The sequence below is a fragment of the Bubalus bubalis genome, chromosome 14 (genome assembly GCF_019923935.1).
Source record: "Bubalus bubalis isolate 160015118507 breed Murrah chromosome 14, NDDB_SH_1, whole genome shotgun sequence".
Classification (NCBI taxonomy): domain Eukaryota; kingdom Metazoa; phylum Chordata; class Mammalia; order Artiodactyla; family Bovidae; genus Bubalus; species Bubalus bubalis.
Window position 1 is genome coordinate 28,413,521 of NC_059170.1, and position 16,200 is coordinate 28,429,720.

The 16,200-nt window shown below is 54.5% G+C and overlaps 1 protein-coding gene across 6 annotated transcripts in view; it reads left to right on the forward strand.

Annotated features, from left to right (window-relative positions):
• Nucleotides 1-16,200, forward strand: part of CDH4 (cadherin 4) — a 480,504-nt gene that overhangs the window by 414,259 nt on the left and 50,045 nt on the right. For all 6 annotated transcript variants that reach the window (XM_025263793.3, XM_044927835.2, XM_044927838.2 and 3 more), the window contains exons 5-6: nucleotides 8,331-8,486; nucleotides 13,006-13,150. In XM_025263793.3, the coding sequence (XP_025119578.1) occupies nucleotides 8,331-8,486; nucleotides 13,006-13,150 (301 nt within the window). The remainder of the gene's footprint in view (nucleotides 1-8,330; nucleotides 8,487-13,005; nucleotides 13,151-16,200) is intronic.

Below are 16,200 nucleotides of genomic sequence, written 5' to 3' on the forward strand. Positions count from 1 at the left end.
TGGCTTGTGAAACCTTCGTCCAGTCCTCAGCCTCTCAGGCCCTGGTCTCCCTATCTGCAGAAGGGACTGGACCCGACGGTCAGGGGCCGACATCCTGGGACTTCCCTTTACTGGTCCCTAAGGAGCTACAGGGGTGAGGAGGGGAGATTCCTGGGCCCTGCTCTTCATAGGGGAGCTCGTCCCAGATGCAGGCATTCGAGATAAACACAGTGGAGGGCAGGCTGCCACCCCATCCGCTCACCCCACCCCACCCCAACCCCCCAACACTCGCCCCACCACTACCACCTCCTCACCCCCCACCTCCCCACCTCCCCTCACACACACACACCTCCCTCTCCTGCCAGAGGCGGGGACCAGGTGGCACCACGCCCCTCATCCCCCTGGTGTCTCTAGAGCAAAACCATTCTGACCCCTCCTCCAACCCCGAAGGGGGACGGAGTGGGGGTGGGCCTCCCCTCCTCCTTGGTGCCTGGGGAGGGGTGGTCAAGTCTCTCCTGACTCTCCCTCCTGCTCTTCTCCCACTCCACAATTCCCTGCTGTTTCTTCACCATCAGACAGTAGGCACGGGACTGGCTGGACCTTCTCCCTCCCACCCAGGATCTAGAACCCTGCCACGCCGGACACCCCCTCAGACTCCCCTCCCCACCTTTCCCTCTGCACCCAGTGCCTCCTCCCTCCAGGCTCAGAGAAGACATTTCCCCTCCAGGAAGAGGGCCCCCCACCCAGTTTGGTTTCCCAAAGCCCCTGGCTGTGACCCTGGCCGTCGGTTTGCCCGTCTGCCCCCACCCCCCGAGCAGCATGTCCTTGTTTCATTTCTTCGGTCGGTGATTTCTGTGTGCGTAGTGCTAGGCCTGTACCTGCCATCCTTGGGGTCAGGCAGGGTGTCTGTGTTCCCATGGCCCAGGAGGATGTGGGGCAGCCTTAGTGCTCGGCAGCAGGGGACGGGGAGAAGGAGATGGGAGACAGGGAGTCATCCCCGCAAAGCAGACAAGAGGACAGGCACAGAACCTGAGAAAATGCAGATTCTCTGTCAGCGTGAGAATCCAGGAGTCCCAGCGTCAAGAGCTGGCGTGAGGACCAGTGAGGCCACGGAAGCTGAAATGCGTTTAGGTGTAATCATGTTCTTACCTCTGGACTCTCATGAGAGTCAGATTTTAAAAGAAATTGCCTCTCCTGGCCAGCTGCAGTCACGGCCAAGTTCAGATTGGCCTGCTTCAAATCCGAGGTAGGTGGGGAACGAAGCATCTGTGGTCACGATTCAGGGCTTTTCACTCTGCTGCTGCCGGCAACTCTAAACTCCCACCAGGTAAAGAAAATGAGAGCTTGCAATCTGCTTTCCTGGGAAGATCCCTGGGTTTAATATCACACGAAGAGAAAGAGCTAAAACACTTCACCAAAGAATTACATCCTCGTGGAAGATCCTGATCCTAAGGATTTTGAGAGCATCTTTTAAAACACGGAGACGGGGTCAGGGAGGCCTTATTAGTGGCAAAGCCATTAAGCTGCAGAATAACCTCGCCTTCCAAGAGGTTTAGAGCAGAAAGGTGGGGACATCCAGTCATGTGCATGCATGTACACACACGTGTGTATCGGTGTATGTATGTGTACTTATGCATGTGTCATTTGTGCATATGTTTGGGTGTGTTACTCTATCTGTGTGTGCCTGTCCAGGAATCACATACCACAGTAGACAAAACCACACAATTCTAACTGGACTTTCTCAAAGATTCCCTCTGCCCTCAAGTCCTTCCAGAGTCTCTCACAGACCCTGTTGTCTCCCCATTTCATAATTGTCACCTTATAATTCTGCACTGACTGGCTGTCACTTTTTAAATCTAATCCCTCTGGTCCATGAGACTTCCCAGGTGGTGCTAGTGGTAAAGAATCCACCTGCCAATGCAGGAGCCTCAGGAGATGTGGGTTCAATCCCTGGGTTGGGAAGATACCTTGGAGGAGGAAATGGCAACCCACTCCAGTATTCTTGCCTGGGAAACTCCATGGACAGAAGAGCCTGGCATGCTTCAGTCCAGGGGGCCACAAAGAGTAGGACACAACTGAGCACCTGAGCTCACATGCAGTCTGGTGCATGAACCATGTGAGGCCAGGACCATGTCCGTCCAGCGCAGGGGGGCCTGGCGCACAGCACAGGCCGTCTGGGCCGAGTGACGACGTTGTTGAAACAACTGGGGTGGGGAGTGCCCAGCCAACAATGAGGGTCCCAGGGATAACAGGTTCCTTCCCTTCCTGGGACGAGATTTTCTCTGCATCCATAGGACTCTCCACTCCTTCAGTTCTTGGGATAAACCTCCAAGGCCTTTGTAATTCACAAGACCACACAGGGTGACTTTTCTCCAGTTTCAAGTTCATCTGAAATTAGGAAAATACCCCCTCCTTGGGGGAGATTCTGCGGGAATCCTGCCATCCAGGCAGCCTTTCCGGAGGATGGAGCCGGCCCTGGAACGAGGTCCCTGGGTGAGCACAGTGGCCAGGCACCATACGTTATTTTAATGTAGACATCACTTTAAACTAACCTTTTACCATCTGTTCTGTCCTTTCATAACAAATGCAAAACAGCATGATTCTCGATGGCGTCATAAAACCAGGACGGGTGATGGAAAAGCCGTCTCCACTCTTTATTCACGGCCCTGCCGGATGCCGCTGGGATGTTTTTCTCATTTTCCAGCCACAAATCAAGGAGAAACCGCTCTCGCCTGATCTGATGAATTCATTCACACAGTATTTCTTTTTAACACGGTAAACTATGGGAGAATTGAGGGCATCCTGAGAGCCCCGGACGCACTCAACGTGTATTTCAGGAGGCGCCGCTGATCGGCACCTGGAGAATTAAGGGAATGTGGCCTGATGGTCAGGATGTAATGAGATTCCTTTGCTAAAAATCAAAATCTTTAAATGTGTGGTGGGTTCTTTTCAGCAGTTTCATAATTAAATTTCCCCGTGAAGGATGGGCAGTCCGGCCGGGAGGGTGCAGGCCGGCGGTGTCTCTGCAGGACCGTAGGGGCTCACACGCCCCTCTCTTCATCCAGTTCAGCTCAACCACTGTCCTCGGGGGCCCTCCTGTGTACCCCACATCCTCTTCTCTTAAGCTAAACTCAAAGCAAGCCTGTGAATTCACCAGACTTTCTAGAATCTTCCAGGCTCCTGGGAGGAAGAACTGGTTTGCGTTTCTGCCCAGTTTCTCAGTTCCCTTCTGCCCTCAGTAGATCAGGCGCAGGTGCCTCCCTGACCCCAGATCTGGAGATGAGGGAGCTCGGCCAGGGAGGAACCTCTTTCTACAAACCGACTTCAGGGAATGGAGCCGAGTCGAAACTCCTCCCCGCTCAGTGCCACGGACAGGGCTGGTCAGATGTGGTTCTGCCTGAAGGACCATCCCTGGTGGACAGAGAGGGGGTGTGTGATGCCGACAGGCCAGAGCCTCGTGTCCGGGACGCACAGCACTGGGAGCCAAGGAGCTGGCAGAAGGCGGGCAGCCAAGACCTCTCATCTCTCTCCAGCAGGAGGTGGGGCAGCACTGATTGAGTGAGGGGAGCCCCTTGGAGTCTGGGGGTACAGACAGGCGTCCAGCTAGACCATGGTCAGTGCTCCTGCTTAGGGCAGACAAGGGGCAGGAGAGCCTGACCTGATGAGAGGGAGGAGGAGCCCAGAAAGCCATAGTGAAGACATTCCTCACAGACTTCGAGGACCCATGTGTGCCCAAGTGTGCACAAGCCTGTATGTGCGTGCGTGCCCGTATGCGTGCATACCGTATGTGTGTGCGGCCCGTATGTACATGCCCATGTGTACACATGTCTGTTCCTCTCCCGGAGGCCCTGATCAACACCCAAGCAGCCCAGGTCACTGACGCCTGTGTGACGAGGCGTCACCTCCTTCTTGCCGACTGTTCCTGACATTTTCTATTCCCCGTCCTCCAGTGTATCAGGTAGGAAGCCACCATCGTGGTCAGGGTGGCCAGAGTCCCTACCCCCATGCTGTTGCCCTGGTGGGGTCGCCTCCGATACGTAAACAGTCACTGCCGGCTTAGGAAAGTGGTTCTCTATTAAGCCGAATTTTCTCAGAAGCAGAGTTTTCTGGGGGATGGCCTGTGCTAACAGTCCAAATTCAGTTAGGAAGGATGTTCATTATCAAATCTCTGAGACACCTCCATGGAGACCATCCTGTGGTGGTTGTCAAGCTACAGAGATCAGCTGCCCAAGAAAAAGCGGTCCTTCATTTCTGAGCTAAATCCTACTAGGCGTGTTGGGGAGGAAAAGCCAGCTTCCCTCCCCTTTGTGAGCTCCTGGCTGAGACCCCTGTAATAAAAGATAAACAAGAGGAGAAAAAACAAGTTTGTTAACATGCGTGCCTCGTGTACACGTCGGGGAGACCCAGGGAAAAATGAGCAGCTTCCCAAGATGCCTTAGAATTCAGGTTTAAGAGGAAGTGAAAGTGAAAGTGTTAGTCACTCAGTGGTGTCCAACTCTTTGTGACCCCATAGACTATAGCCCACCAGGCTCCTCTGTCCTTGGAATTCTCCAGGCAAGAACCCTGGAGCGGGTAGCCATTCCCTTCTCCAGGGAATGTTCCCAACCCAGAGAAAGGGGGAGACGAAGTGACTTGTAGGAAAGACGATGGCCCTCGGAGGAGAGCTGGGAGGTGTGGTCATGTGACAGGTCTGCCCTTCTCCAGGCCCCCTTCCAGGACTAGTGGCAATGATGTTCCTCGATGGATAATCCCCTCTCCGGGGAGGGGGGCTGTGACACCTGAGCCCCTCTGAGGCTCTTCTCCAGGTAGATGAGGGAAATCAGAGAGAAAGCCCCTCCTGCAGCTGGTGGTTCTCAAGTGCCGGCAGCAGAAACGTCACTACACCCAGCAGCACATGGCAGGGCCTCGCGCTAACCCTCATCCCTGCCTTTGACGCTCCCCCAAGCAGTTTCCAGGCTTGCAAGCCGGGCTGGCAGGCTGCTCCATCTCCCTAAACCCATCTCTCAGTCCTGAGAGGAGGTCCATTCAGTAAACAGTTGTCTCATTTCAGGGGGCGGGGTTGCGGGCAGGCTTCAGGGCAGGCGCACCATCAGGTTACGATAGGAGGCATCTCTACGAAAGCCAAAGAAAACTAGTTACTGGTTAGACCAGACCTGTTTCCGAGCCCTGGGGTGGGAGGCAGCCAGTCAAGAATATTTCTGGATGGCGCGCTCACAGCATCTTTGTGGTCTGGATGCCTCTAGTGGGATCGTGTTTTGTCTGGGGAATCGTGTTTTGTTTTGAGTGGTCATTGGCATGGCAGCAGGCATCCAGGCTGTCTGTGCGTGAGCTGTTTCAGGTGCTTCCCTGAAGTTCATTCCCACTCATCCAGCCTTAGTTTGCAGGGCTTTGGGGAAAGGGTAGCTTTGCTTTTAGTGTTTCCCAGTTGGCTCAGCGGGTAAAGAATCTGCCTACCAATGCAGGAGACTCGGGTTCGATCCCTGGGTTGGGAAGATCTCCTGGAGGAGGAAATAACAGCCCACTCCAGTAGTCTTGCCTGGGAAATCCCACAGACAGAGGAGCCTGGTGGGCTACAGTCCATGGGGTCGAAAAGAGTCGGACACGATGGAGCGACTGAGCACAGCAGCACAGTTCTTAGTGATTCCAAGTCAGAAGGGCAGGAGGATATTGGAAGCATTGGTCTGGAACCATGTAGCCAGATATTTGAGGAAACTAGAAGTTAAATCCAGTCCACTTACAGGTAAGAGCTGTAACAGTTACAGGTAAAAAATAAAACCTCAAAGACCACAAACAGGACTAGAATCTCAAGACACAGAGTTCTACCGAAACCTAATTTTTCTCTCTATGATCATCCCCGTTTCTAAGATAATCAGATAATCATGGTAAAACCAATTTGTTTGCAAAGGAAGTCTGGTCTCATTTGACGTGACTCTTGGGAGGTTGCTGGGCGGTAGCTCCTAGCCAGGACTCTCTCTGGTCACCCTGGCCCCTCTGCTCAGCTGATGAAGGCGGCTCTGGTGGGTTGACCCCACCCGCTGGTGTCTCCATGCTGACCGTCACACCTCCGCTGGCCTGGGGGAGTGCTCTGCAGTTACCTTACTTTGTGGTCTTAGGAGAATGGTACCAGGGAGGATTTGCAAAGCCAGGGCGGGTGTTTTTTCTATATGTCCTCTTCTATGGAAGACTTTAAACACCTCCTAGGTGAGCTCCCCTGACCCTCGAGCCCTTTGCCGAGGAATTTCCTGAAGAATTAGCAGTCTCTTCACGTTTGTTCTTCCTTCAGCCAACTGTGAAATTTTATATTTTCTCAAAAAATAACCCATTCATCAGGATTTTCAACTTGGCTCGCATAAAATATAAAGAATAAAATAGATTTCTTAAGTCTTATTTTTTCCTCTTAAGCTTGCCAAAGGTACATCTATTTCTTATGAATTTTTTTCCCCCAGAGTACAGCTCTTGCATCTATTTATCAATCCTTCCAACTTTTCTGTTTTCAGATTCAGAAATTTCTGCATTCGTCTTAATTACCCGGGTGTTCACCATATCCTGCTTTGTCATTCCTTTCCTTCTGGATATAAATGCTCAGTTCATTCACTGTAATTCTGTTTTAATGATGAAAATATTTGATTCAGTCTCTGGCCAAATTCCTTGGGTTTCGCTGTTTCATTGTCATTACTATTTTTAAATCACCTCTAAATGCAGTTTTGATTCTTAACCTGTGGTTACTTCAGAATGTTTTCTAAAATATCTCTTTAAAAATCATCTTTAAATTTTAATTGTATTATTCTGGTAAAAAGTCCTTGTCAATTTTGCTTTGTGGAATTTTTCTGAGGTTTTTGTTGTGGTCCATTTTTTTGTAAAATGTTGCCATGGTCCCCTGGGCTTTGATTTTTAAAAGTTGTCTTTTCTAAAGGTGTATTCAGAGTTTATGCTAATCTTAATTTGGCCCCATCAGCTATTCCTTTCACGCCCCGGTGGCTTATTTACAACCTCTCACCATCAGAGAAGCTTGTTGTCTTACACGATATCCTGCCCGTCAGCTGCCCCTTGCGTGCCCAGGACCTCTGCTTCACCTGAACGAAAGACGTGCTCCTTGTGTGCAATTCTGCAGGTGTCCTTGCCATCTCCTATAGTCGTGCATTTATCTAATGATCTGGTCAAAAGTGAGGTGCTGTCTGCATAGTCCGCCCCCAATCCACGTAAAGCACAGAATTGTGCATTTTTTTCTCTGTTCTTTCCGTTTCTTCACCCAACTCTCAGGCTTTGCTAGCTTACTTTAGATGTGGGACCCAGATCACTATTACTGGGGGCTTGCCCGGTAGCTCAGACAGTAAAGAGTCTGTCCGCAATGCAGAAGGCCCAGATTTGATCCCTGGGTCGGGAAGATCCCCTGGAGGAGGGAATCGCTACCCACTCCAGGATTCTTGGGCTTCCCTGGTGGCTCAGCAGTAAAGAGTCTGTTCGCAATGAAGGAGACCCGGGTTCAATCCTTGGGTTGAGAATATCCCCTGGAGGAGGGAATGGCAACCCACTCCAGTCTTCTTGCCTGGAGAATCCCATGGACAGAGGAGCCTGGCGGGCTACAGTCCATGTGGCCACAAAGAGTCAGACATGACTGAGTGACTATCATTTTCACTTTTCACCATTATTAAGTTGTTGTTTTCCACAATATAAAGTTTCCGTAAACACTGTTTGTGCCTGTACTCAGCTCTGTAACCATGTTGACAACATCTTTCAGGGCTGTGTTTCTGTGTTCAGATGCTGGTAGGGGGTGCATTTCCGAGGCAAGCCCTGTTCTTGAGGTCTTTGCTATGACCCCCCTCTCAGGGCAGGTCTGGAGGACCAGAGCAGGAACAGGGGACATTTTCTGTGTCTTTGCACATCCAAACATGTCCGCTGCCTTTCTGCACAGATGATCGCTCGGGGGCACAAGTGTCTTGGGCCCTGACCTTTTCCCTAAAAACCCCATGCAGTAAGCTGTGTCCTCAGCCCCGTCTTTCCAGAGGTTTGACGTGAGGGCCATTTGTGCCAGGTCCTCAGCCATTTCAGACCATCACTCAGGCTCTACCGTGGGCATCTTCACCTCTGCCGAGCTCCCTGCCAAGCTCCTTTCCTCTTGGAATACTGTGTCCCCTCCTCCCTGTCATCTGGTGGGCTCACCGGACATGTAGTGCAGGCTCTCAGTGAACCCCTGGCCTCACCTGCCCTTCTGGTCCCCAGAGTGGACCAAGCGCTGGCTGTGGCCTCACATGTCCCTGGGAGAGACGTCATGTGAGGCCATCCAGCGGGATGAGCTTAAGGTCTGGGTAAGAAGCCTGACCTTCCCCTGCCCCGTCTGCTCCCCCTTCCAGATCCGGTCCGACAAGGACAACGACATCCCCATCCGATACAGCATCACAGGCGTGGGCGCCGACCAGCCCCCCATGGAGGTCTTCAGCATCGACTCCATGTCCGGCCGGATGTACGTCACGCGGCCCATGGACCGGGAGGAGCGAGCCTCCTACCACGTGAGTGTCCCTGGACTCAGGCTCCTAAGGGTGGGGGGTTGGAGGGGAGTGCAAACCCAAGTCCATATCAGAAAAGCCCACCTGCCTGCGGGGTGCCTCCCCGGGCTGTGCAATTCACAGAGCAGATGGGCCCTGAATGTGCTCTGGTAACGTGTCCCTGGTGATGCCTGGAGGGTCTGGGACACACTGGGGGCCCACTGGTCAGAAGCCGTGGACCCACGTGACCTGCTGGGAGTTCTGCTGGGGACGGGGTTGTGCAGCTGCTGTGTCACTGCCACCTCTCCAGTTCCGGACGCGCATCCCCAGCCCCTCCGCCCCTTCCTCTGAGAGCAGAAAGGCAGCTCTGAGCGAGCGTTGCTACTTTCATGGGGAGCTGCCAGTGGAGAGGGAAAAACCATGAGAAAGTGAAGACTGCAAGGCTCAATTAAATGGACCGTCCACCACTTTCCACTTGGCCTCCTGACCTGGCGGCACACAATTGGCCCTAGAGCTCGGTGGGCGCACGGCTCTCACGCCGCCCGCCCTGGCGTCCGACCCACTTTGGGCTCTGCCTCCTCGTTGTGGGATGAGCGTTTGCACCTGCGGGAGGCGGGGGCTGGAGCCAGACCTGGGGGGCAGGGGTGGGCAGCCCCACCCAGCAGCTGAGACCTGCGGCCTTAACCCCTCCAACCTCCATGCTCTCCTGCAAAGGGGAAACAATCAGGCTGCCTCAGCATGTGTTCTGAGGACTCAGGGTGACATCCCTGCGGTGTTCAGGACAGAGCCCAGCACGTGGTAAGGCTGCCTCTGTGGCTACAGCCAGGGCGTCGGAACTCCCAGCTCCCGGGTTGTGTTCACAAAGACCTTCAGGTGAGGGGACGCACTCACAGCCTCCACCCTGTGTCATCTATGGACCGGCACTGACCTCACTTGGCTTCAGCCTGCAGTGCCAGATGTGAACCCTGAGAAGGGAGGCTACACGCGGGCAGGCTTGTCCATACTGCATCCCCTGGTGGAGAACAGAGCCCACCACTGGGGGCGGGTAGGCCCCTCTGAGTCACAGGCTTTGCTCTCTTAACTGCTCAGCTCCTAGCCCAGGATGGCTGCAGAATTTCTGAGTCCAGCACAAGATGAAATGGGGGCCCCTCTGAGCTTACTACAAGTTTTACGATGGTGATGGCTGAGAGTTAAACCATACACAGACCCTTCTGTGTACAAGGCCCGAATGACTATGAGGGTCACACACTTGCCTCCTGTGAAGTGGGACGGACAGGAGGCTAAAGCTGGAGGACTTGTGGGTCTCATCCCGGGGCCGTCTGGGCCTGCCCAGCCCCTTCTGCACCTCGGTGCAAATGGCTCAGAACCACACCCGAGTGTCACTGTGCACTCTGAAGACCCCCCAGCCCTGGGCACCCCAAGAGCACCTCGATTCCAAGAGCGCCACACACCCTCTCCCTGCACTGCCAAACCAGACCCTGGGAAGGCAGGAGCCACGTTTGGGAAAAGGAGACCCACTTGGCTGTGGACTGAGAGATAGCTCCTCAATTCCTCACCTGCCATGGGCCAGAGAATCACTTTGATTTTAGAGTCCACGATTTTAGTGGGGCTCTGATATTAGTTACCTCTGTCCACCCAGACAGTCTCCGTGCCACTAAAGTCAACCCCCGACATGATGTGACTCAATTGTGGGGTGATCCCTGTAACCTTCCCACCTGGAACCTGCACCTCACATCCCAGAGTCCTCTCTGCTCCCCCAATGGGTGCCGTTTAATCGTGTCCTGAGTCCCACCGTCATCATGGCTGTTGAGGGGGTGGGGCAGCATCTCCCACCTGAGAGGGAGTTGACAGACCGTGGACACAGGTCACTGGAGGTGGCTGCACGAAGCCTGTGATCACGAGACAGACGAGCATCACGGCTCTGTGAGACGATTCCCCAGAAGGTGCCTTCACGGCTTCCTCAGGAAGCCTTGCTGTTGGGGCCACGGGCGGTCAACTTGGGCAGGATCTTCCTGAGCCTCCTTTGCCCTGCCTCTGAACAGAGATCCGACAGACCCATCTCATGGTTCTTATGAACAGTGAGGTGAGCCAGCGCCTGTGGAGGTCTCGGGGCACTCCCAGCCAGAGCCAGCGCAGGGCTGATGGAAGACAACAGGATCCCGCACACGGCAGGCACACACAGCGCATCGCAGGAGATTTACTCTGTCCAAGACACCCAGATTTGCAAGTCTCAGGACATTCCTTATTGCCAAGTCACAAAGCATTTCTTGTCTCCAACGCCAAGACAGACCCCCAGCCCCAAGCCTGCAGCTGTATGTCCAGCCTGAGAGATGGAGGGGAGGGGTGGGTGGGCTCTTAGAGATTTCCAACAGAATCTATCAAATGTTGTTTTAAGCTTTTGGAGGGGGATGAGAAGACCCTGCCAGCCACTTTCCACTTGGTCTGCTCCTGCTGCTAAAGATAGTGGCCCAACCAGGGTGTCACTTTAGTTAGAAGATAATAACTTTAATTTTAGCTCAGAATTACTTTTTTCAAAGCCTCCTCAACCTTTGGCTCGGCGCCTTATTGCCTGGCCGCGTCTGACAAGATGAAGGATGGCCCAGCTGCCCGTGGGAGGATCCCCTGGAGGAGGGCACAGCAACCCACTCCAGTATTCATGGGCTTCCCTGGTGGCTCAGACAGTAAAGAATCTGCCTGCAACGTGGGAGACCTGGGTTCAATCCCTGGGTTGGGAAGATCCCCTGGAGAAGGGCATGGCAACCCACTCCAGTATTCTTGCCTGGAGAATCCCCATGGACAGAGGAGCCTGGTGGGCTACAGTCCATGGGGTCACAGAGAGTCAGACACAACTGAAGCAACTTAGCAACACACACTGGCCGCCCACGGGAGGACTTCCACAGCAGGGAGGTGCAAACTGGGCTCCAGGAGCGGGGGCCTGATGGCGGGGGGTGTTGGGGGGCAGTTGGCTGGGAGAAACAACCGCACAGCACCCCATCCTGAGATGTTTAAACATGACACTTCAAGCTGATCTGTCTTGAAGGGGGCAGCTGCATGGCTCTGCAGGCTGCACCCCCAGGAACCTGAGCTCGCGTGTCTCCTTGTGATGACGTGGATCTTCTCCTCCATGAAGCCCGCCTTGAGCTCCCCCGAAACACATGGTTTCAAGGGGAAAATTCTACACAGGGCTGTCAGCCAAGGCTGCGGAGAGGTCAAGGCCCCTCCTGCAGTCATGGATGGCACCCTCCCCTCCCCCAAGGCTGGCAGATCCGCTGGGGATGCAGGGCACCAAGGGGATTGCCTGATGACTGGGCGGGGCCCCCAGCTCAGAGACCCCTCCTGCTGGAGGCTCCTCTGGGCACCCTTGACTTGGCGCTGTCTTGGCATGAGGACCCTGTAGTCCAGTGTGTTTGGTTTCGGGGGTGACATGGTTTCCACAGAGAGATGAGGGCACGGCTGTGTGACAGTCACAGTGTTGGTCTGGAGAGACAGGTCGGTCCCTTCCACCTCCAAGTGTGGTTTTCCTGTCTAGTCTCAGGGCCCCGTGGCCCCACTCCAGCCCGCTCTGCTGCCCGTGGGGCTCAGCCACTCTGCATCCCCCATGCTTGCTGTCCTCTGGGCCCCTCAGCCAGGGCTCAGCTCCAGCATCAGCTCCTCCGAGAGGCCTGCCTGGCCTCCTCCCCACCCCATGGGCCACCGCAGCCACATGTCTCCTCAGGGGCCATCTCCTGCATGAGAAGCCCCAGGGCAGCCCCGGATCCCATGGATCCATGGACTAGGGCACAGCCCGTGCTGCCACAGGTGGGCCCTCAATGGATATTGATTGAGCGAATGAATTAATGAGTGAGTGAATGAATAAAAGATAAAAATCCAAAATCGAAGAGGGGCGTCTGAGCAGCCCCTGTGGGCCCTTCAGCCCAAGTTGGGGTACCTACCCTTTGTACCTTGAGTTGTTCCCAGATGGAGCTCCCTGGAGCCCCTTCCCCATCAGAGAGGGGCCTTCCACCCCAGGGCCTCTGGACCCATTTCCTCTCTGCTGTCCCAAGAAAGATAAGCCAGGGTGTGACTGGCCAACAGGGTAGACTCGAAGTGGATGCCCCAGTTCAAGGACCCGCTGTGTCTCCTCTCTGGGTCTCCCCCAGGCCTGGCCTCCTGGCAGCAAGGGGCCTAAGCCCCCACCCCGTTAGCACACATGGCCTTCCTGCAGCTGCTCTAGGTAGACATGAGTCCTCAGCATCAGTGGTGCATGGATGGATATCAGCGTGGACCCTCGGGTCAGCCTCCAGGTCCCATGGTCACCCTGTTTCACCCTCCCAGGACACCTCCCATTTCCACAGACGAGAGAACCCAGGCTCATGACGTATCCCAAGCCCACCCCACACTCCCCAGGCTGCCCCTTGAGGGGTCCCTGAACTGCTCTGTTGCCCCACCCCAGGGCTGTAGGTCACAGGAGATCTGTTCTTGGTGGTTCACAAGGCTTCGGGTCAGGCACATCCCCACTGGGGGCAGCTGCTGGCCCTGACAGCATGTGTTGCTTTCTTTCTAGCTCCGAGCACATGCTGTGGACATGAACGGCAACAAGGTGGAGAACCCCATCGACTTGTACATCTACGTCATTGACATGAACGACAACCGCCCCGAGTTCCTCAACCAGGTGTACAACGGCTCCGTGGATGAAGGCTCCAAGCCAGGTGAGCCCTGAGCCCCGAGGGAGGGACATTCCCGAGGAGGGACACGCAGCTCCTGCCGCCATGATGACACCTGGGACTCATCGCCTATGAGTTTATTTTAGCACCCACTGCATGCCCTAGGGAGTGGGCATCCCTGCTCCACATACCTCACAGTCCAGGGCAGGCACAGACAGAGGGGCTGAAACAAGGTAGCAGAGCCCCTGCAGTGACGATTTGGCTCAAGAGACCCCTGGGCGCTAAGTCACGGGGATGGCTGTAGATTAGAGAAGGCTCCTCTGCAGAGGTGACCTGTGGGCCAGGAGCTGACTGGAAGCAGTACTCAGACGGGCAGGGAGGGAGTCTGGTGGCAGAGAGAGCATGTGCAAAGGTCCTGGGGCTGGTCAGGGAGGAGGCTGGCCATCTGAGGCCTCCTGGGCACATTTGGGCACAGCAGGAAGCACCTGAGAAGGCTGACTCCCTCAGCCTGAAGAAGTGAGCTGTGTGGCTGAGGCCCTTGGTCCCCCTCAAAGCTGACCTAAGAGCTGACCCGTCTTCCCAAGGACTCCTGTCCAGCATAAATGATAACGACTGCTTTACAACGTCTGGTCTCTGGATCCCATAATGACCAAGAAGTGGGCGCCTCCCTCCCACTTCAGCTCAGACAAGACTCAAGGCCTGAGGAGGTGGAGCAAGCAGTCCCAACCCCTCGGTGTGGACATGGGCGCTAATCCCCAGCGGATGCGGGCACAACAGCTCAGAGATCCCCCAGCATCACCTGGGAACGTGTTATAAATGCATAGCTAGTGGCCACCCGCTGATTCAGACTCTGCAGGTGGGGCCCCGAGGAAGCAGCCAAGCTCCAAGTAACTCCGCACTTGCTAAGGTTTAAGAAACCCAGCCCCACACTGTCTCCTGATTTGGGGGAGGGTGGGGGGCAGTTGTCCTCAGGACAACTACTCAGCTTGGGGCAGGCAGGGGCAGGGGGCAGTGTGGAGCTGAGCCAAGCACTACTGCTGAGGCCCCTGCTAACGGCTGCTGGAAGCTGCCACTAAAATTAGGACTCAGGTAACATTTGAAATTGAGAGAAACTAAGGGTCATTTTGAAAAATTCATGAGTGATGCCCCATGCAATACTGGGAACATACGCACAGTAAAGGTGTTGCCTGTCATCTGAACATCACAGAGGCTGCCCCTCCCCAGCCCCGGTGGATGCCCATCCTGGGAAGACTTCCCGGGCCTCTGAGGAGGGGTCAGCAGGCGTCCAGCATGCGGAGGGACAGGAAAGCAAACATTTATCATCTCTTCTCCCTGGAGGCAACTGTCACAGCTCCGTCTCCAGGGGCTGCTGCTTCCATAAGGTGAAGTGCATTTACAACTGATTGTCCTCAGAATCCGAAGGCATGGGCCAGCCCAGTGTCAGCAAAGGGAAAGCAATGTGACGCAGTTTCTGCAGAAACCTCAGGTGGCTGGGCCCTGCAGGCCCCTGAGGGGCAGGTGGGTGGCCAAATTAGCTACAAACAACCAAAGAAAGAAAATAAGGACTGCTGACAGCCAGCTCTTTATGGAGCAGAGTGGAGAGTGGCTGTCGGGCTTGGTGGGTTGTGGGGGGACTTTCTTGTTAACGGAAGCAGCAAGTCCTCTCTCCCCAAGACCCAGAACACTTTGTGAAGGTGCCTCAAATCAAGCCTCCCACATCTTATTTTCAAACAAATCAATGAGACAGTTTTCCCAAACGCATGACTGCCTTTACTCATTAGGATAACAAAAACAACAAACTGCTTCATCTTCCCCTCGAAATCCTGATAAGCCTTTAAGCCAGGACATTCGAGCATCCTCGGATCGCAGGACATGGCCCGGGAGGGCTGAAGGCTGGCCCTTTATTCCCTGGGCACTCAACACCTTTCTGTTTGCACTAAATGTTGGGTGACTTTCGGAGCCCCTGGGTGCCCTCAGCTCCATTTCTGGTCCTGGACAACCATCAGAGGGGACCAGAGATGTGACCTCTTTGCGCAAAGCCAGGATGGAGCTGCACGGTGCCTCGTTGGGCTTGGCTTGACGCCCTGGTCCAGGGCGAGGAGGCCATGTCCAGACAGAGCAGGGCCCACCTCCTCGATGCAGGAGGCTCCCCAGGATATGGAAGCAGTCTCTATAAGTCCTTTGCTCACCCCAGTAAATTACAATAATAGAAGGTTTTACACAGTGCTTTGTGGGATAAGGAAAAACTACCGCCAGAAATTAGTCATTATTCTCTGGAATGATAGGCTAATGAAGGGTTTCAGACACATGTTCTAATGGAAAACAAGTGAGAAGATATATTCAGTATTGACTCAGCCGGGTAGGAGTCAGCTAAGGTCTGGGAAGTTGCGGTGGGGACATCAGCCAGCCGCTGGGGGCCAGATCCCAGGTTACCCCACATCCTCCCTGACCCCCAGGCCCCTCCATGTCATGAAGCCCTCTCTGGCTTTGCTGAGTCGCAGGGGCCTCACACACAATTCTGGTTCATACAGCTGTTCAGTTCAGTTCAGTCACTCAGTCATGTCCAACTCTTTGCAACCCCATGGACTGCAGCATGCTGGGCTTCCCTATCCATCACCAACTCCCGGAGCTTACTCAAACTCGTGTCCATAGAGTCAGTGATGCCATCCAACCATCTCACCCTCTGTGGTCCCCTTTTCCTCCCGCCTGCAAACTTTCCCAGCATCAGGATCTTTTCCAATGAGTCAGTTCTTCACATCACGTGGCCAAAGTATTGGAGTTTCAGCTTCAACATCAGTCCTTCCGATGAATATTCAGGACTGCTTTCCTTTAGGATGGACTGGTTGGATCTCCTTGCAGTCCTAGGGACTCTTAAGAGTCTTCTCCAACACCACAGTTCAAAAACATCAATTCTTTGGCGCTCAGCTTTCTTTCTAGTCCATCTCTCACATCTAGCTGAGCAGCTGAATTTCTCGTTGTATTTCATATAAATGGCCACGTGGGGGCAGTGGTTGCCGTGCTGAGTCCCCACCCGGGTGGGGCCGCAGCAGCAGTCACTCCCCATGCCTGGGACCTTGGGGCCCCTCCTGATCATG